Consider the following 21,062-nt stretch of genomic DNA (forward strand, 5'->3'; position numbering starts at 1 on the left):
TCCTGGGAGATTTATTCCAAAGGGTGTGCCACCAAATATTAAGTGGAAGGTGCCAACAACTTTATATGGCTCCTTTTGGGGATTGTGTGTGAAATTATGTCCAATTTGTAATTGCAATAATTCTGTGGGAGAAATACTTCCAACGGTGCCAACACTTTCAGCCATGACTGTAGATCTGGAGTTTTCTTTTGCTGGCTCTTACCCCATGAGTGGTGCGAGCTCGGCCCCTGATCCCGCACCGTACAGACCCTGGAGCCTTCTGCCATGAATATGAGGCGGATGTGATTCCGGCGGTTGTGTGTTTTCATACCTGTCTTGTGACTCCCTTCTGCCAGTAACAAAATTATACAGCCAGGTCTATTCTTGTCATAATCTTGCAAAAAAAAAAAAGAATGCAAATTGCTTGATGGTGTAAAATAAAAAAAAAAAAATCTGGAACCCTGACGCTTATCACAGCATCTCATTCAATGTACTTGTCTCTTTCCTGAGTATAACATCTGACCCTTCTGCAGGCCGCTATGCTCTGGTGGTCGCTGGAGACATTGCCGTGTACGCCACTGGAAGTGCCAGACCCACAGGAGGGGCCGGAGCCGTCGCCATGCTGGTGGGGCCCAATGCGACTCTCATATTAGAAAGAGGTTGGTTTCTCTCCATGTGCATCCTGCGGATGGTACACTGCTGCCCTCTAGTGTCCTGATACTGTGCTACGCCAATAGACAATGTCATGTTTAACCCTTTTCCCAACAAAACTTGTGTTTGTTTTTTTTTTTTTCATTTTTGCACTTTGTTTTCAAACGATACACTTCGGTATTGCTGCATGTAGTGAGTATTTATTGCATTGGAACCATTTAAATACTGTTGTCAAAGATTTACAGCAGCAACTAAATGCTTAAACGGCAGTGATCGGCCCAAGCTCTGGTCTCTGCTGTTAGAGGCAGGTGCTGGCTGTATAGCACAGCGGGGCCCCCGCCATGGGAGGACCCGAGCTTGCTCCATACACCCACCCTACATCGGGGAGAAGAGGCTAGCCTTGGCCGGTTTGGTAGCCTCCTTCCACAGCTGACCTGTGCCCTTCCTAATTGTTGCAGGGTTGCGTGGGACACACATGCAGCACGCGTACGACTTCTACAAGCCTGACATGGTGTCTGAATATCCGGTGGTCGATGGGAAATTGTCTATCCAGTGCTATCTCAGCGCATTGGACCGCTGCTATTCCACCTACCGCAAGAAAATCCAGTCACAGTGGCAGAAAGGTACCCGGGCTTCTGTCTGCCGCCGGAAACTTGGTATTTAGAAGAAATTCTGACTTTTTTTTTTTTTTCTAGAGGGAAACGATAGGCCATTCACGCTGGATGACTTTGGCTTCATGATTTTTCACTCTCCTTACTGCAAACTTGTGCAGAAATCTCTTGCTCGTCTCTTACTGAACGACTTCATTAGTGATCCCAGTCCGAACATGGAGAATGGGGTCTACGCTGGCCTGGACTCATTCCAGTAAGCATTTCTGTATAGATGATATCATGTGTCATTAACAATAATATTATTACCACTGGGGCGGCAGTAAAGCCAGGAGCAAAAGTAACCGCGGACGATCACAAGTGCTGCGATGTGACCACTGGTGGTGTGTCCGGAACAGGGTGATGTCTTGGGCGATTGTGTCATGGCTGCTGCCCCCAGTACACATACAGTCCTAGAGATGTGAGTTAGAAGAACATACATCCCTGTTGTGGTGTGAATGTATATCTCTATTCTCAAACATTTTTTGTTTTTTGTTTGTTTTTTTTACATAGTAATGCATCAGCACTACTACATATAGCAGAAGTCATGATCTCCTACGAACACCGGCCACCCCTGGCTCTGTCACGACAACCCATCGGTGCCCCTGCAATCACGTTACTGGGGCGCCAAAGGGAGCATGGAGTGATGTGCTCTCCTGTCGGTGCGTGTTTAAATCCCGCTGTCAGAAACTGACAGCAGGATTTAACAGGTTAACAATCGCGGGTGGAGCCCGATCTGTTTGGAAAGGATCGTGTACAGAGACTTCTCATGTGAATCAGTATGGTGCAGAAGTCCTGGAAAAAATGGTGGTGTCCCAGGATACAGGCTGCCATAAACAGCAGCTGCAGGGAAAGTGTCACTACCCATCTCTGGAGTGAGACTGATGGAGCTTCTTGTAGGAGGACGATCACTGGACACGTGATTATATTTCATATAACATATTGGCTAAAAAAGTTCTGAATTGTTCATATACTGTCAGGCTAAAGGACCCGGCCTGCTTAGCCAAAGTCTACTCTGAACTTTTCAGTTTTGGGATCCCGACATGCAGAGCAAGATCCCACAACCGTCCTTAGACCCCCTACTCCGTGTTCTCGTGAGATCTTGCGCTTTCGGCTGCATCTTCACGAAGTTGTTACCGATCAGTAACCGCTCTAATGGTGCGTCCTATTAATCGCAAGTAAACGATGCGGCAGTGCCGGGTTCAGTCAGTGGCAGATTTCACAAGAAGGGGCGAGATCTCGCACTTTCACCCTTAGAGGGGCTTATGAGGGTTGTGGGATCCCACAACCCAGAAACTTGGTAATAAGTGTTATTTAGTAAAATCCTCTGTGGCTGCCCACCGCTTTATTAGAGTTACTGTTATGTGGCTGCCCCTTTTTATTGTAAGGGTCCTAGTGCCATGTAGTAGTCATTGAGCGACGTGCATAGCTGTGATGCGATGACATCATGAAAGTCACCGCAACATCCAAATGGATGTTTAATAATTCAGTGTAAACTAATTTCTTGGTAGCAACTGTTGCGTATCCAGGTAGCATATGTGGTTTGTGGATCCACGGTGCCACGGGCGCAGGCTTGCCCAAGAGGTGTGTAGGTACTTGGTGTTCACTGGAGCTACTGATGGTGGAGTCAGGCTTGAGCTTCCGGTAACTACCAGGTACCACTCCTAGGCAGTCCCCGATAATACAGCTGCTGACCCCAGGGGTCAGGTACTGAGACACGGATTGGACTCTGGCTCCGTTTTGACTACTTGGGCAGGACGGATGCTGACACTCGGGTCACAAACTGGGCTGATTCAGAGACTGAATGGACAGTCTGGATACACGGAAACTCGGCTAGGCACACATTCAGACATACAGGTCTCTGATACAGATTCAGGTACCACCGCAGCCCAAGGGACTTTGGGTCCAGGACACTGACCAACCAAGGACCACAGAACCTAACCACTCACTATTTCTTCTAAAAACTGATGATACATTTGTTGCTTCAGGACCTCCCAGTAGGAGGGGGTGCCTTTTATACACTGCGTTAGTGACTGTGGTTTCACTGTGTTTTAAGGTTCAAAGAATTGTGATGAATGAATAAATGCTCACATGACAATTTAATAAACTAAAATGAATTTACTTAATAAAGATGATAAATATAAAGTCACTCAAAATGGCAAATGATCAATAAAATCAGAAGTCATACATGACATTGGAAATGGTAGGAGTCAAATCGGCCTGCTCTGTCCTCTCTTCCCTCTGTGTCTGTGGCCCCTGTGTCTCAGGCATACCTCCCATTTATATATTAAAACTGACCATTGAAGGCTTTTGATCTTTATCCTGATGTACAATAACAAATTGTATTGTGGTACCGTGTTAGCCAGAAAAATCGATGTGAATACTTTTCTGCCCAATGGTGGCAAAAGTATTCTAGGAGTGATACCTTTATTCGCTAACCAGAAAATAATGTTTGCAAGCTTTCAGAGCAAAAAAAAAAAAGGGAAGAAGCCAGCACTGCTTATGGTCAGAACGCAATAACTGAAGTGCAATTGCAAAGCTTTCAGAGCACAGTGGCTCCTTCTTCAGGCGGGATATCTATTTGTAATCCTGCCTGAAGAAGGAGCCACTGTTCTCTGAAAGCTTGCAAACCTATTTTCTGGTTAGCGAATAAAGGTATCACTCCTAGAATACTTCTGTCATCATTGGGCAGAAAAATATTCACATTGATCTTTATCCTGGTATGTGTACTGAAGCCTTAAAGGGAAGGTGCCGCGTTTTAATATTGTAAAAAAAAAAAACCCTCTTTAATTCCTTATTTTTATAAGTTATTTTCAAGTGCATAGTATTTATTTATTTATTTTTTATTCATTTTTTTTCTGCCACTGGGTGCCGCCATTTTGATTTGCAGGACTGTAAGTGTAGCTGCACGACACTTACAGTCTTCACATACGGCAGCCCTGGACATAGACAGCTGCAGTCGGGAGGCGACCCCATAGCTAGTAATGCATTATAAGCTTCTCTCTGCTCTGATGTGGCCACGCTCCCTGGGCTGTCTCCACATCACAGCAGAGGCAGGAGGTCGGCGCCATCTTGCTTCAGCCTACAGTGGAGTGTACCTGTGAGCTCCACTGTGACTGAGAGCCGTGCTGTTGGAGGGGCAGCTCCATCTGTCTCCCCTCACACTCAGCGGCCATTCCCTGTCCTCTGCTGCCTGTAATCTCTAGAATCGCTAGAGAGGGTGAAGTGCTGTGGTCTGATGTCCTCTTATCAGGAGCTGCAGAGAGGTAACAGAGGGGGATGGGGGAGGCTCTGTGCTGCTCCGACCTCACTGCAGCTCCTCACAGGACATCAGACCCTGCATCTATCACTATACTGTGCTGAGCCATGTATCTAATCCTCTCCTGTGTAATACTGTCTGCTGAGCCGTGTATCTAATCCTCTCCTGTGCTGACCTGTGTATCTAATACTGTGGAATACTGACTGCTGAGCCGTGTATCTAATCCTCTCCTGTGTGATACTGTCTGCTGAGCCGTGTATCTAATCCTATCCTGTGCTGACCTGTGTATCTAATACTGTGGAATACTGACTGCTGAGCCGTGTATCTAATCCTCTCCTGTGTGATACTGACTGCTGAGCCATGTATCTAATCCTCTCCTGTGTAATACTGTCTGCTGAGCCGTGTATCTAATCCTCTCCTGTGCTGACCTGTGTATCTAATACTGTGGAATACTGACTGCTGAGCCGTGTATCTAATCCTCTCCTGTGTGATACTGACTGCTGAGCCGTGTATCTAATCCTCTCCTGTGTGATACTGTCTGCTGAGCCGTGTATCTAATCATATCCTGTGCTGACCTGTGTATCTAATCCTCTCCTGTGTGATACTGTCTGGTGAACCGTGTATCTAATCCTATCCTGTGCTGACCTGTGTATCTAAGGCTATGTGCACACGTCCGGATTTTTTGCGTTTTTTTTTTTTTTTGCGGAATTTCGCCATAAAAACGCTATAAATCCGCTAAAAAAACGCTAACATTATGCATCCTATCATTTAGAATGCATTCGGCATTTTTTGTGCAGATGTTAACGTTTTTTCCCACAAAAAAGAAACGCATACCGCAAAAAATCCGGACATGCTCTATCTTTTTGCGGATTTCCTATCAAAAAGGACATTCCAGAAAAAAAAAAAAAAAACTCAAAAAATCCGCGCAAAAACACGCAAATTCCGCGAGAAAAAAGCACGCGGATTTCTGGCAGAATTCTCAGGATTATGTCAGGAAAAAATCCTGACGTGTGCACATAGCCTAATCCTATGAAATACTGACTTCTGAGCCGTGTATCTAATCCTATCCTGTGTGATACTGTCTGGTGAGCCGTGTATCTAATCCACTTCTATGCACTCCTCTCCCCCCTGCATATCTTTCCCCATTGCACACACCACTCAATGCGTGCGATAACAGGAGCTGCGGGCGTCATGCTGTATTATGGCATTATGTGAGATCTATATGACGGTATTATGTGATCTGTATGGTGGTATTATGCTTGATCAGTATTGTGAGAATTATATGGTGGTATTGTGTGTGTGATCTATATGGCAGTATTATGTGTGATCTATATGGTGGTATGTGAGAACACTGGCGGTATTATGTGTGATCTATATGGCGGTATGTGAGAACACTGGCGGTATTATGTGTGATCTATATGGCGGTATGTGAGAACACTGGCGGTATTATGTGTAATCTATATGGTGATATTATGTGAGAACTGTATGACAGTATTGTGCGTGATCTATTTGATAGTATTGTGTGTGATCTATATGGCGGTATTATGTGAGAACACTATGGCAGTATTATCTTCAGAAAGCAGACGCATTCTATGGTGGTTCTGGCTGAGCACCTGCACGCGGGTCTGGGGTAATAGAGGGGACAGCATGACCTCCAGTTAGGTGTAGTCAGGGGAAGGCTGGTACTATATGGCTACATTTCCTTCCCAGCGTCACCCCGACTGCGCCTGTCGCCTCGCTTTCACACATTGCCAGGACAGGATCTGAGGAGAGGAATGGGGTCTGTATGCAAAGTCTGGATCAGACCAGGCCATCAATCCGCAGAAATGTTTCCTGGATTTCTGTGGAGCAGACGGTCCATCCATGAGTATAAAAGACAGAACTCTATGTACAATCCCTGGCTGCTCCGCACACCGAACAGGGGGCCCCCATAGACCAGCACACTGCTCTCCTGAAATACTCTGTGCTGCTGTCACCCTGCTCCCTCCACCACATATCTCCCAGAATCCTTGCTGGCTGCCATCCTGGGTGACCGTAGACTTGTCAGTATAAGGCTGCTTTCACACTAGCATCGGTATGGGCCCGTCGCAGTGCGTCGTACCGACGCATGCTGTGAAAGAAATGTCCGACATGGGCAGCGGAAGCAGTCTTACGACGCTTCCGCTGCCCCATTGTAAGGTCTGGGGAGGATGGGGCGGAGTTTCTGCCGTGCATGTGCGGTCGAAAATGGTGGACTCGACGCACAAACGTTACATGTAACTTTTTTTGTGGCGGCGGTCCACCAAAACATGACGCAACCGTCGCACGACAGTTACGACGTGTGGCAATACGTCGCAATGCGTCGGTAATGTTAGTCTATGGGGAAAAAACGCATCCTGCAGACAACTTTGCAGGATGTTTTTTCTCCTGAACGACGCATTGCAACGTACAGCCAACAACGCTAGTGTGAAAGTAGCCTAAGGCTGCCGTCCACGATCAGTATTTGGTCAGTATTTTACCTCAGTATTTGTAGCCAAAACCAGGAGTGGGTGATAAATACAGAAGTGGGGCATATGTTTCTATTATACTTTTCCTCTAATTGTTCCACTCCTGGTTTTGGCTTACAAATACTGAGGTAAAATACTGACCAAATACTGATAGTGTGACGGCAGCCGTACTCTGCAGTCACCAACAAAATGGCTGCTCACTGGGTTCCTGAATATCATCCTCTCTAATCCCTTAGCAAACACCCAGAAGGAGAGGAGAGGAGACATCACACAGGTCAGCAGACTCCGCCCATAATTACTGCAGTGCAGTAATGTGAGCTAGTTGTACACTAGGTTTTTCTGAAATTTCAGCAGCTGCTCCCCCTAGTGTTGAAAAGTGGAAATTCCAAAACTTTTCAAATTATTTTTCATATTTTACTAAATTATAAACAAATGATAATATTTTTTAAGAAAATGTAATCATTAATTCTTTACATTTTTACAATTTCTGAAAAAATTTTTTTTTTGATGGCACCTTCCCTTTAAGCTTTAGTCACACTAAACGACTTACCAACGATCACGACCAGCGATACGACCTGGCCGTGATCGTTGGTAAGTCGTTGGGGAGCTGTCACACAGACGGCTCTCTCCAGTGACCAACGATCAGGGGAAAGACTTCGGCATCGTTGAAACTGTCAACGATGCCGAAGTCCCCCTGCAGCACCCGGGTAACCAGGGTAAACATCGGGTTACTAAGTGCAGGGCCGCGCTTAGTAACCCGATATTTACCCTGGTTACCATTGTAAAAGTGTGCAGAAAAAAAAAAACTACATACTCACATTCTGATGTCTCACGTCCCCCGCCGGTGTCCACCGGGTTAAAACTGCTTTCTGCAAGAGCGCTGCTAATGCACGCACTGCTGCCGATAGCTTCCCTGCACTAACTGTTTCAGCGCTGGCAGTAACAGCGGTGACGTCACTGCTGTGCTCTGCTTTACGGCCGGCGCTGACACATAAGCAGCGCTCCTGCCGAAAGCAGTTTTAACCCTGTGGACGCCGGGGGACGTGACAGACATCAGAATGTATGTACTGTTTTTTTTTTTGTTTTTTTTACTTTTACAATGGTAACCAGGGTAAATAACGGGTTATGAAGCGCGGCCCTGCACTTAGTAACCCGATATTTACCCTGGTTACAAGTGAACACATCACTGGATCGGTATCACACACGCCGATCCAGCGATGACAGCAGGTGATCAGCGACCAAAAAAATGGTCCTGATCATTCCCCCAACGACCAACAATCTCCCAGCAGGGGCCTGATCGTTGGTCACTGTCACACATAACGAGATCGTTAGCGGGATCGTTGCTACGTCACCAAAAGCGTGACGTTGCAACGATATCGTTATGTGTGACTCCCCCTTTAAGGCCAAATAGATAAGACTTCACCACCTGGCATCCCTGGGGGCTTTAACAAGTATCTGTCTAATATTTACATGATACCATCTCGTGAGAACAAGTCCATTCCATTGGTTCTCATCTTTGAAAATGAGTGTCAAGTGTACACTAAATGTAAATTGCTAGGTACTGACTATCTGGACAATTAACATGTGGCTGGACAAGTTTTCAATTAGCTTTCTGCTATACTCTGAAAGTAACCAATCAATATCTCAATCATACGTATTGATTAATTGGAGTGTTGAAATCCTATTAAATATATAATACAACACACGCTGTTAACAATCTATTTGTAAATCTCTCTGACTAACCACTGAGCCACATTTTGACCGTGCTCTGGAAGTGAGGTGGCACAGGTCTCTACAGGACTGTAAATGTAGACTAGATATTCGGCTGAAGATGGTAAATACAGCTGACTTTTTTTCTCTTTTAGGGATGTAAGACTGGAGGACACATACTTCGACAGAGATGTAGAAAAGGCTTTCCTAAAATCCAGCGCGGAGTTCTTCAATCAGAAGACGAAAGCGTCATTGTTGGTGTCCCGGGAGAACGGGAACATGTACACGCCGTCCGTGTATGGCTGCCTGGCCTCCGTGCTGGCTCAGTGAGTACGATCTGACTTCTCTTGCTGTGGGGAAAAATGCAAAATGTGATTAGAAATGTAACCATTTAATATTTGTATAAATGTTTTGCCCCTCAGGTATTCCCCTCAGCAGTTAGCAGGACAGAGGATTGGAGTATTTTCCTATGGATCTGGTTTTGCCGCCACGTTGTACTCCATTAGCGTTTCCCAAGATGCCACACCGGGTAAGAGCAAAATCGTCAGATTACATCTGTCGTCCAAATCTGTTTTCTCCTGTGGGGGATTTGCATGCTTTCTGCTGGATCTCCGGTAATTGAATGTTTGATTCACTCTGGAATCAGCCCCTTTAACATAATGGGATTAGGAAAACCTCAGTTTGAGCTTGCAAAAATATTTTGGAGTAATGTGTATAGTAATATGCCTGTGCTGCGGTCTGATCTTGCTCCTTGCTGTCTCCAATAGGCTCCTCTCTGGATAAGCTGACGGCCAGTCTGTCCGACTTGAAAGCAAGATTGGACTCGAGGAAAAACGTTCCCCCCAGTGTGTTTGCAGAAAACATGAAGTTAAGAGAAGACACCCACCATTTAGGTACCGGCTCCTGCGGGGTGACTCCGTTAGTGACTGGTTTGACAGTGCGGGGCCCAGTATAATAATGTGTTTTTGTTCTGAGCTTGCCATTCTCTTTTCTCTGCAGCCAGTTACATACCTCAGGGCTCCGTGGACGAGCTGTTTGCTGGCACTTGGTACCTGGTGCGGGTGGATGAGAAGCATCGGAGGTTTTATGGACGGACCTCGGTACTGAATGACGGACCTCTTGAGGCGGCTCTGGAATTGGTTCACTCGGCAAACGCTAGTGAGGTAATAAAACCACAGCCATGGCCTCTATACCGGGCAGCATGCACCCAGCTTGGCTTCGAGATCACAAAGCAATACTTTAACCCCTTTACAATCTTGGACACATAGGTACATTAAAGCTCGCCTTCCCCTGTCTGATGTGGGCTCAAGTGGTGAGCCTGCGACTATTCCAGTACATGTCAGCTGATTGCATAAGCTGACATGTGCCCCCAACAGCAGCAGGTGCGATCGCGATCCCCCCCGCTGCTGTTAACATGTTAAATGCTGCTGTCAATCTCTGACATCATCGCCTCACCCATCATCGCCTGTGTCACATGACCCTGGGTCACTGATGGCTTGGCACGATGACCCGGGACCTGCAGTAGAGCCCTGTGGTTGTCACTGCCAAACTGATATGATGGCCGCCCAATGGCTGAAGCCCTGCTGTGTGTAGCACAAGCGATCAGAACATTGCAGCTTCTAGTCTCCCATGGAGACTATTGGAGTTATAGTTAAAAAAACAAAAAAAAATCTATAAAAGTTGAAATCACCCCCATTCAAAATAAAACAATTGAAAATAAAAAATACACATATTTGGTATCGCTGCTTTCTGAATCTCCCGATGAATATATAAAGAATTAATCCGATCGGTAAACTGCGAAATGAGAAGGACGGGGGGGGGGGAAATCAAAACGCCAGAATTATGTGGTTTTTGCGGTCACTGTAACATTGCATTAAAAAGCAATAACAGATGATGAAACCATTGTATCTACACTAAAAGGATATCAATGAAACCATTTCAGCCCCACACAAAAACAATTAACCATCACCCAGCCCTGAAAAATGAAGACGCTACAGGTCTCTGAAAATGGCAACTTTTTTTTTTTTTGAGAAAATTTGGATTTTTTTTCACCACTTAACCCCTTTCCGACCTTTGACGCATACGCTGCGTCATGAAAGTCGGTGCCATTCCAACCCATGATGCAGCGTATGCGTCGTGGCGGAATCGCGTTCCTGCAGGCCGGGTGAAAGGGCTAACTCCAATTTCACCCGGCCTGCAGGGACAGGAGGAGTTGTACTTTAGCCCAGGGGGGGTGGCTTCACCCCCCTCCCCCAAACCCCTCCCCCCCCCCGTGGCTACGATCGCTCTGATTGGCTGTTGAAAGTGAAACTGCCAATCAGAGTGATTTGTAATATTTCACCTAAAAAACTGGTGAAATATTACAATCCAGCCATGGCCGATGCTGCAATATCATCGGCCATGGCTGGAAACACTAATGTGCCCCCACCCCACCGATCGCCCCCCCCCCCCCAGCCCTCCGATCTGTGGTCCGCCCCCCTCCGTCCTGTGCTCCGCTCCCCCGTCCTCCTGTCCGCTCCCCCTGCACTCCGATCCACCAGCTCCCCCCAAGCCCCCCCCCCCCCCCCCCGCTCTCCGATCCACCCCCCCCGCTCTCCGATCCATCCCCCCCCCCCCCCCATGCTCCGATCCACTCCCCCGTGCTCCGACGCCCCCCCGCGCCCTGATCTCTCCCCCCCCCCTACCCTTATACTTACCTAGCCTCCCGGGGTCCGTCCGTCTTCTTTCCTGGGCGCCGCCATCTTCCGAAATGGCGGGCGCATGCGCAGTGCGCCCGCCGAATCTGCCGGCCGGCAGTTTCGTTCCAGAGTGAATTTTGATCACTGTGATAAAACCTCAGTGATCAAAATAAAAAAAAACAGTAAATGACCCCCCCACCCTTTGTCACCCCCATAGGTAGGGACAATAATAAAATAAAGAATTTATTTTTTTTTTTCCCCCACCAAGGTTGGAGTTAGAATTAGGGGTAGGGTTAGGGTTAGGCTGGGTTCCCATTGCGTTATGGGATCGCGTTTAACGGACAGCGTTGCACGGCGAAATTAACGCCGTGCAACGCGTCCGTTAGCGCGCCCATTCAAGGCAATGGGAACGCGCATCGCTAGCGCGTGCCATTTTCGGCACGCGCTAGCGATGTGCCGGTGTTTTGTAGCGCGCCGCGGAGAGGTCCGTTCCCCGCTCTCGCAGATCAGGGATCTGCGCTAGCGGGGACGTTAAACGCGACCCCGAAAATCACATTGCGTTAGCGCAACCCGCTAGCGCTTAGCGCTAAACGGATTGCTCTAATGCAATCTGAACCTAGCCTTAGGGATGATGTGCACACGTGTTCTGGTCCTCTGCGGATTTTTCCACAGCGGATTTCATAAATCCGCAGTGCTAAACCGCTGTGGATTTACCGCGGTTTTTCTGCGCATTTCACTGCGATTTTCTATTGGAGCAGTTGTAAAACCGCTGCGGAATCCGCAGAAAGAAGTGACATGCTGTGGAATGTAAACTGCTGCGTTTCCGTGCAGTTTTTCTGCAGCATGTGCACAGCGATTTTTGTTTCCCATAGGTTTACATTGAACTGTAAACTCATGGGAAACTGCTGCGGATCTGCAGCGTTTTCCGCAGCGTGTGCACATACCTTTAGAATTAGGCTATGTGCACACGGTGCGGATTTTGCTGCGGATCCGCAGCAGTGTTCCATCAGGTTTACAGTACCATGTAAACATATGGAAAACCAAATCCGCTGTGCCCATGGTGCGGAAAATACCACGCGGAAACGCTGCGTTGTATTTTTCGCAGCATGTCAATTCTTTGTGCGGATTCCGCAGCGTTTTACACCTGTTCCTCAATAGGAATCCGCAGGTGAAATCCGCACAAAAAACACTGGCAATCCGCGGTAAATCCGCAGGTAAAACGCAGTGCCTTTTACCCGCGGATTTTTCAAAAATGGTGCGGAAATATCTCACACGAATCCGCAACGTGGGCACATAGCCTTAGGGTTAGGGTTGGAATTAGGGTTGTGGTTAGGGTTGTGATTAGGGTTACGGCTACAGTTGGGATAAGGGTTAGGGGTGTGTTGGAGTTAGAATTGAGGGGTTTCCACTGTTTAGGCACATCAGGGGGTCTCCAAACGCAACATGGCACCACCATTGATTCCAGCCAATCTTGTATTCAAAAAGTCAAATGGTGCTCCCTCACTTCCGAGCCCCGACGTGTGCCCAAACAGTGGTTTACCCCCACATATGGGGTACCAGCATAGTCAGGACAAACTGCGCAACAATTGCTGGGGTCCATAACTCTCTGATTTAACAGAATAAAAATTCAAAATGTGAAAATTGCAAAATTTTGAAAATTTTCGCCAAATTTCCGTTTTTATCACAAATAAACACAGCATTAATTGACCTAAATTTACCACTAGCATGAAGCCCAATGTCACGAGAAAACAATCTCAGAATCGCTAGGATCCGTTGAAGCGTTCCCGATTTATTACCTCATAAAGGGACACTGGTCAGAATTGCAAAAAATGGCAAGGTCTTTAAGGTCAAAATAGGCTGGGTCATGAAGGGGTTAAATAAAAAAAGAACCAATATATATTTGGTACCTACGATCTCATAATGACGTGGAGAATAATAATGGCAGGTCAGTTTTAGCATTTAGTGAACATGGTAAAAAAAAATTAGTGGTATTGCAATTTCATCACACTTTGAATATTTTACCCATTTTCCTGTACATGATATGGTAATATCAATGGTGTCATTCAAACGTACAACTCATCACGCAAAAACACAATCCTTCACACGGCCATATTGTTGGAAAAATAAAAAAGTTATGGATCTGGGAAGAAGGGGAGCAAAAAAAAAAACAGGTGAAGGTTGTGAAGGGGTTAAAAAGTATTGCTCTGTATTGTGGGTAGTGATGGGGTATGGTAGCACTATAACGCCAGTGTGAGACCCTTTTGGGTCTCCTTAAAACATCACCTTTCGCTGACTGTCTTGTACAGATGGCAGATCTGAGGGGGGAGGGCTCCTGCCAGTGTCCTTACAGCCAAGTCTTGTCTGAGGCTTTTGAGGGGGGGGTTGGGATTCTTCATGTATTTTCATATGGTTATTTGCTTTATGAGACGTGTAAGGATCAAAGTATCCGATAATAAAAGGCCACACTTCTTCTCAGCCGTCATTCTGAAACAAAGCTATATTAAGGGGCTAAAGCTGCCATACCACACACAACCTGTAGACAAGTGGGGGCACTGTTTGTCTTTAAATATTTTTAGCCCTGTACAACCTCTTGTAAATGTCGGGTGATCTGTGCTGCCTGCACCATGAGCAGCATTATTCCGGAGAACTTCTGTAATTGTAGGTGGTGGTGGTCTTACTGTGGAACCCATGTGCATTTCAGTAAAAAAAAAAAAACAAACCCCGACATAACTAACCTGGAATAGAGACTGGTCATGGGGGTGGGTCTTCATTGCCTTTTTCCCTCTTGCTCTGCCCAATTGACAAGTCTCCTTATAAATAAAAGGAGACCTGGCTGATCGGGGCAGTAAGAAGGCATCAAGGAGCTTCCCTCAAGACTAGTCTGCCTGTTCCCAGATCCCATCTAATCCACTGTTTTCTCTGAAATGCCTTGGTTTCAAAGTAAAACCTGGATCTCTGCAGTGAGGGCAGCATGAATAACCGAACAAGTTCACTTTTGAAGGAAAAAGGCTTTTTGTTGTGGTGTTTTTTTTTTTTTTTTGTTTTTTTTTTTTTTTGTGTGTCCTAATCACATCTTTTCTGCTAACAGCACTTCCCAAGCCCGGCGAAGAAGGTGCCGAGAATCCCCACAGAGACGGAGGCCATTTCTGTAGCTAATGGAGACCACTGACCCCACTTTCTGGACCGACGCATTTCACTTTCATTGATGGAGCTGCAAATATCGCCCTCCCTAAAACCTGCACCTTTTTTATTTTTAATAGAATCGCTACAAGATATAAGTGTTTAAAAAAAAAAACTATAAATATACAATATTGTAAATAGTGAAAGGGCTTCTCGCTCGTGGTATCTGCCGTCTACAGAATATTTTGTAACTTTTTAAAAAGAAAAAAAAGAGGGAATTTGCTATTTTTGGTTGTTTGCTGCACTTCGTTTCTAGTTCTCATAGATCAGGGAATGGCCCCGTCTGTTGTAATTGGGAACCATTGTGATATATAAAGAAACCCTGTAAAGTGTCCACCGCCCTCCTCCACAGAGATTGTGCAGCGCCGTCACCCAGAGCAAGGCTTCCGAAAACCGTGTCCTTCCGTCACTAGAATACACTTTATTTTCTTGCTTTTAGCAAGTCGTCCTGAAACCACGTACCTCAGACAGTATTTATTTCTTCCTACCCGGCGCAGTGCGTTTTCTATGTACAAAACTGTTCACCAGGAGAAGGTTCTGAAGATCACATTGGTGCTAAATCTTAACTGTAAAAAGTGTAGAAAATGAATGTAAATTGAGGTTTGTGTTTTTTAATTTTTTGTTTTTATATTTTAAGCCATATCGGTCACCTACATAAAATGGAGGCGGCTTTCTTGTATGTTGGGTGATAACGCATATACACACAAATGGAACCTAAGGGAAAATGTACATTTCCTTCTATGTATGCTTTTGCCGTTCCTGGGATCCGATGACAATGGCAGCCGCAGCCTGTAGGCCCATCGGGAGCCATTGACTGTAATGTGGCACATTTTCTAGGGAATTGGGGAACGCCGCCTCCTCTAAGAGATATCACTAAAAGGCCCTGCAGACCTTCAAACACTTTAAGTTTTTAATGCATCTAAAAGAAAAAAATAAAAGCAACTCTGTAAATAATATTCGTTTAGGACACATTTTTCTACAGCTTTTATGATGACTGTTGCATCTCCGTGGTAACAGACTACAAACAAATCAAGTGTAGTCAGTGTCTGCAGTCATAAATTAAATCTTGCTTCTACTTCTTGATCTTAACATAATAATAAATAAAATATATATTGCAAGAATTGGAGGACAGTTAAAAGGAGGTATGACTTTGGAATTTGGTCTGTTACCATGGAGATGCCTTTGTCTGAATAGCGACGACCGTAGTTACATAAACTGTTCATTAGCGGCTTTTGTTTTTTTGTTTTTTTTTTTTTTCATTTTGGAGGCATTAGGACAAAGTATTACATTTGTTGATTTTGACACAAGGTGGTGTAACTTCTGTTTCCAGAACTCTTTTTCTTTTCCTTTAGTGATAATTTCCATCTACAATTCACTTTTTGTATTTTGGCTGTGTAAATTTTTTTTTTTTCTGATTTGTATAAAATTGTGTACTCTGTTTTGTACAGTCTTTTTTTTTTTTTTTCCTTATCAATTTCCAAAGGAAATGTACAGGACACAAATGTAAAAATATTTTAGATTATTGTTAATAGGTGTAAACCTATGAACAAATTGGTTCTGTAGAAAAGAGAAGGGTAAAACATGAATTTGGAAGTGATGCAAAACCTTGAAAAATAAAGTTTTCACAGGATTGTTTGCTGGCGTGCCTTTTTTATTTTCTATTCGCCACGACAGCACCCACTAGAGAGAGGGGGGATCCGCCCCTAGGAACAGGAAACCTACAGAGAGATAAAAGGGGCGGCCCCCCCTCGCTCCTCAGTTGGTTTCCTGTTCCTAAGTGGGAAACCCTCAGAGAGAATCTCTGCAGTTTAAGAAGAGGAAAGCTCGCCTGGACCGCAGCCTGTATGTCTCTGCTGAGCGACAGGGGCCCCAGAGCGAGTGTCAGAGACGAGGGAATGTTCCTGTTGGCTCCCCCTTGTCTGAATGCATCAGCAGGATGCCTGGGTTACAACAGTCTCCCTGCTGGGAGAAGGTTGTTGCTCCACCGCTTAATGACAGACTTCCCGTCGGCATATTGGGTAAGTGACACCGTATGAGGGGCTTACCGATTCTCGGCCAGCATGTGGAGCAGCATGGAAGGCTGCGGTAGCAGGCGCCTCTCTTCCTCAATAGCATGGAGGAAAGACGCGCGAGTGCGCACGCACGCACTGTATGGTCGGCGTCCCGGATGTAGATGATGAACTTCCGGGTGCGCGGGGTCGGTCGAGCGTTCTGGTATGGACGCCTCGGCGTTCAGTAGTGGTGGAGGCGATGCCTGTTAAAGTTATTCAGGTTAAAAAAAAAAAAAGGGGTGGGGGCGTGTATCCTCAGTTAAGCTACACTATATAAGGCTGATGACATATGGCTCTATGCGCAACATGTTGTCTCAGGAGGATATCGAGCGCCCACTGGAGGTTTTAGTCCTGCCTAGTGGTGATGCCAGGAAGAAAAGCAGTGGACACTCGAAAATGAGTGATTCCACTGATAAATCAGTGAAAAAATTGTCCCGTTCTACACCCCACGCCGATCAGACAACTCTGCAGCCGGTATATATTTTTATTTCCGGATGAGTATGTATATAGCTTCATAGCGATACAGTAGTCTCCTTTACTTGTGTCTTTTATAGGCTAAACGGACGGCAAAATCTAAACATAAGCAGTGCGCAATATGTAATGAGCCTCTACCTGACTCTTTTATATAAAGAAATTGTGTCAAAATTGCATAGATAGCACTTTACAACAGGAGAGTTCGGTCAGAATGAATGACATACGTCTCATGATCCGGGAAGAGCTTCAGTCCTTGGGAGGTAGTCCGGCCGTGAATATTGAAAGGAGAACTCTTTCACCTATAGCCGACACATCAGCAGAAAGTGGAGAGGTTGACTCAGACATCTCTCAGAAATTGGATTCCTCAGAGGAGGAGGATTATGTCTGTTTTCCTACGGACAATGTGAATAATTTGGTTAAGGCTGTAAGAGGAACAATGGGGGTGTCAGAGTCTAGGGATCCTCAGACGCCTCAAGACATTATGTTCGCAGGTTTATCGCAGCGAAAGGGCCAGGTATTCCCTGTGAATCAGGCCATTAAAGACCTTGTTAAAAAAGAATGGGGTAAAGGACAAAAGGGGTTTGTGCCAGTATCATGTAAGAGGCGGTACCCCTTTGATGATGAGGACTTGGCCGTTTGGTCTAAAATACCGAAGGTGGATGCGGCTGTAGCATCCACTTCTCGCCGATCCTCTTTACCTGTAGAGGATGCGGGCTCCTTATCTGATCCCATGGATAGAAAATCAGACGCTCTGCTTAAAAAGTCATGGGAAGCTTGTGTCACTGCATTTAAGCCAGCGATCTCAGCCACGTCCACTAGTACAGAGGTCCCCAACTCCAGTCCTCAAGGCCCACCAACAGGTCATGTTTTCAGGATTTCCTTTGCATTGCACAGGTGATGCAATTATTACCTGGGCAAAACTAAGGAAATCCTGAAAACATGACATGTTGGTGGGCCTTGAGGACTGGAGTTGGGGACCTCTGCACTAGTAGATCTATGCTGGTCTGGCTGGAGCAGTTGGACCAAAATATCAAGAGCGGTGTATCCAGGGAGAAACTACGTGCCTCTATTCCTTTAAGGGGGCTGCAGCCTTCATATCTGATGCCTCTATAGACTTGCTCCGCTTGGCAGCCAGAACAGCCAGCCTCACTAATACGGCGCGTCGTGCATTATGGTTAAAGAACTGGAAGGGAGATGCCCAGTCCAGGGCCAAGTTGTGTACCATACCCTGCCAGGGTGAGTACCTCTTTGGAACTGTCTTAGATGAAATTCTCACTAGGGCAGGTGAAAGGAAGAAGGGGTTTCCTAATCCCTTTATTCCTTCTTACAGAAGGGCGTTCAGTTAGCCATCATTCGGCAAGAAGGGAGGCTTCAGAGATCGATGGAATAATAAAGAGTTCAAACAAAAAGGAAATTTGTTTAATAAACGCCCCTTCAAGCCAGCGGATAAATTCCGTTGATTATATTTCACCGGTGGGAGGAAGACTAAAAAAATTTTTTAAACAGTGGAAAGAAATAACGGTTAATCCATGGGCCATTGATTTAATATCCTCAGGCCTCACATTAGACTTTTTTCGAACACCTCCGGATTCTTTCCTTCTTACCACCTTAAGATCCAGGCCTCAGCAAGAGGCACTTGAAACCGAAGTTAAATCCCTCTTATTCAAACAAATCCTAGTAGTGGTTCCATCATCCCAGATAGGGAAGGGATTTTACTCTCCCTTGTTTCTGATTAGTAAGCCTGATGGCTCTTTCAGAACTATAATTATTTTGAAGAAGCTGAACACCTTTATAAGACCCAGAACATTTAAAATGGAATCCATTAGTTCGGCTATAAAGAATCTATTTCCAAACTGTTACATGGTAGTACTGGATCTTAAGGATGCTTATTACCATATTCCTATACACCAGTTACACCAGCAATTTCTTCGGGTAGCAGTTTATATAGAGGGGCAAATTCGTCATCTGCAATACAGGGCAATGCCCTTTGGCTTATCTATGGCCCCAAGGGTTTTTACTAAATTATTATTGGAAGTAATGTCCTTTTTACGTGTAAAGGATACTTTGGTCATTCCGTATTTGGATGACCTATTGATTGTAGGTAAGAACTCCCTGCAGTGTGAGCAGAGGTTACAGGAGGTAGTGTTATCCTTACAATCCCTGGGCTGGCTGGTTAATTGGGAGAAATCCAGACTCCAGCCTGTAACGTGTCAGAAATTCCTTGGGCTCCTTCTGGATTCGGTTGACCAGATTTGTAGGCTTCCTGAGGATAAGAAAACTTCCATATTCGATAAAGTGTGCTTAGCAATCAAAAAGCATAGTATGTCATTAAGAAGTGTCATGTCATTGCTAGGTTCTCTGACTTCATGCATTCCTGCGGTTCAGTGGGCGCAGTTCCATACTAGGCATCTACAAAAATTTGTATTGGAAGAGGACATTAAAAATAGAGGATGTCTGGATAAAACAGTTTTTCTAACATCGGAAGTAATACACTCCCTTATGTGGTGGTTGGATCAGGAAAATCTTTCGAGAGGGGTTCTATGGGTAATCACCCCTTCTAGTATAGTGACCACAGATGCTAGTCCTGAAGGCTGGGGGGCACATTTTCAGGATCAGTTGGTTCAGGGTCGTTGGTCCAGTTCAGAAGTTAACAGTTCCTCTAATGTCAAAGAGTTGAGGGCTATATATTATTCCCTACTTCACTTTCTAACTCAGCTCAGCGGCTCTCATACAAGAGTCTTCTCCGACAACACCACTGCGGTGGCTTATCTGAACCATCAAGGAGGTACGCGGTCAGACAAACTCGGGGGTGGCAGCAGACATCATGGAGTTAGCCGAAGGTCATCTGCTATCCTTGTCAGCGGTACACATCAGAGGCATAGACAACTTTCGTGACGATTTCCTCAGCCGTCACACTCTTCATCAGGGGGAACGGATGCTCAACAGGAAGATTTTCAAATTAATAACAGCTCGATGGGGTGTTCCTCAAATAGACTTGTTTTCCACAAGAGCCAACCGTCAGGTCAAGGTGTTTGCCTCTCTATGCAGGGAGGACAAGCCGGACATACTCGATGCCCTCCAGGTACCATGGACATTCGACCTGGCTTATGCTTTTCCCCCATGGAATCTATTGCCTATAGTAATAAGAAAGATAAGGGAGGAAGGTGCAAGAGTTCTGTTAATAGCCCCATTCTGGCCCAAAAGGCCATGGTTTTCATGGCTGAGGGCAATGTCAGTTTCAGACCCTTGGATTCTGCCTCAGACCGAGGACCTGCTCTCTCTCAGGGACCATTCCTCCATCCTCAGGTAAAGGGCATGAACTTGACTGTCTGGAGTTTGAGAGGCGGTTACTAAGTCTGAGGGGGTTTTCTAGTGGGTTAATCGATACCCTCATGAAGAGTAGAAAACCTTCAACTACCAGGATTTATGTTAGAATTTGGAGAAAATTTCTTCAATTCCATACTGCACAACTTTCTTCTGAAGTTCCTATATTCCCTGTGTTAGAGTTTCTACAGAAGGGTCTGGAATTAGGACTCTCCGTAAGCACTCTGAAGGTTCAGGTTTCAGCTTTAGGAGCTCTTTTTAATTATGATGTGGCGGGTAATAGGTGGATATCCCGGTTTATATCTGCATGTGAGTGATCAAGACCAATTAGCATACCACAGGTTCCTCAGTGGGATCTATCTATAGTCCTGGATGCATTGACAAAGCCCCCTTTTGAGCCTCTCCATGCAGCCTCACTAAAAAATATCTCATTGAAGACCGTATTATTAGTGGCATTAGTTTCCGCTAGAAGAGTGAGCGATCTCCATGCATTATCTATACAATGCCTACAAGTAGTATTCAACCCCCTGCAGATTTAGCAGGTTTAATAAGATGCAAATAAGTTAGAGACTTCAAACAAGAGCAGGATTTATTAACAGATGCATAAATCTTACAAACCAAAA

General features: G+C 45.6%; 1 protein-coding gene across 2 annotated transcripts in view; it reads left to right on the plus strand.

Moving 5' to 3' along the window:
• The window catches only part of HMGCS1 (3-hydroxy-3-methylglutaryl-CoA synthase 1), a 29,208-nt gene extending 12,988 nt beyond the window's left edge, over nucleotides 1-16,220 (plus strand). For both annotated transcript variants that reach the window (XM_069748727.1, XM_069748737.1), the window contains exons 3-10: nucleotides 513-638; nucleotides 1,089-1,253; nucleotides 1,326-1,494; nucleotides 8,888-9,058; nucleotides 9,155-9,261; nucleotides 9,500-9,625; nucleotides 9,732-9,895; nucleotides 14,499-16,220. In XM_069748727.1, coding sequence (XP_069604828.1) covers nucleotides 513-638; nucleotides 1,089-1,253; nucleotides 1,326-1,494; nucleotides 8,888-9,058; nucleotides 9,155-9,261; nucleotides 9,500-9,625; nucleotides 9,732-9,895; nucleotides 14,499-14,579 — 1,109 coding nt within the window. In that variant the 3' untranslated portion in view covers nucleotides 14,580-16,220. The remainder of the gene's footprint in view (nucleotides 1-512; nucleotides 639-1,088; nucleotides 1,254-1,325; nucleotides 1,495-8,887; nucleotides 9,059-9,154; nucleotides 9,262-9,499; nucleotides 9,626-9,731; nucleotides 9,896-14,498) is intronic.
• Nucleotides 16,221-21,062: the final 4,842 nt, after the last annotated feature.

Source organism: Ranitomeya imitator, chromosome 1, assembly GCF_032444005.1.
Source record: "Ranitomeya imitator isolate aRanImi1 chromosome 1, aRanImi1.pri, whole genome shotgun sequence".
Taxonomy (NCBI): Eukaryota; Metazoa; Chordata; class Amphibia; order Anura; family Dendrobatidae; genus Ranitomeya; species Ranitomeya imitator.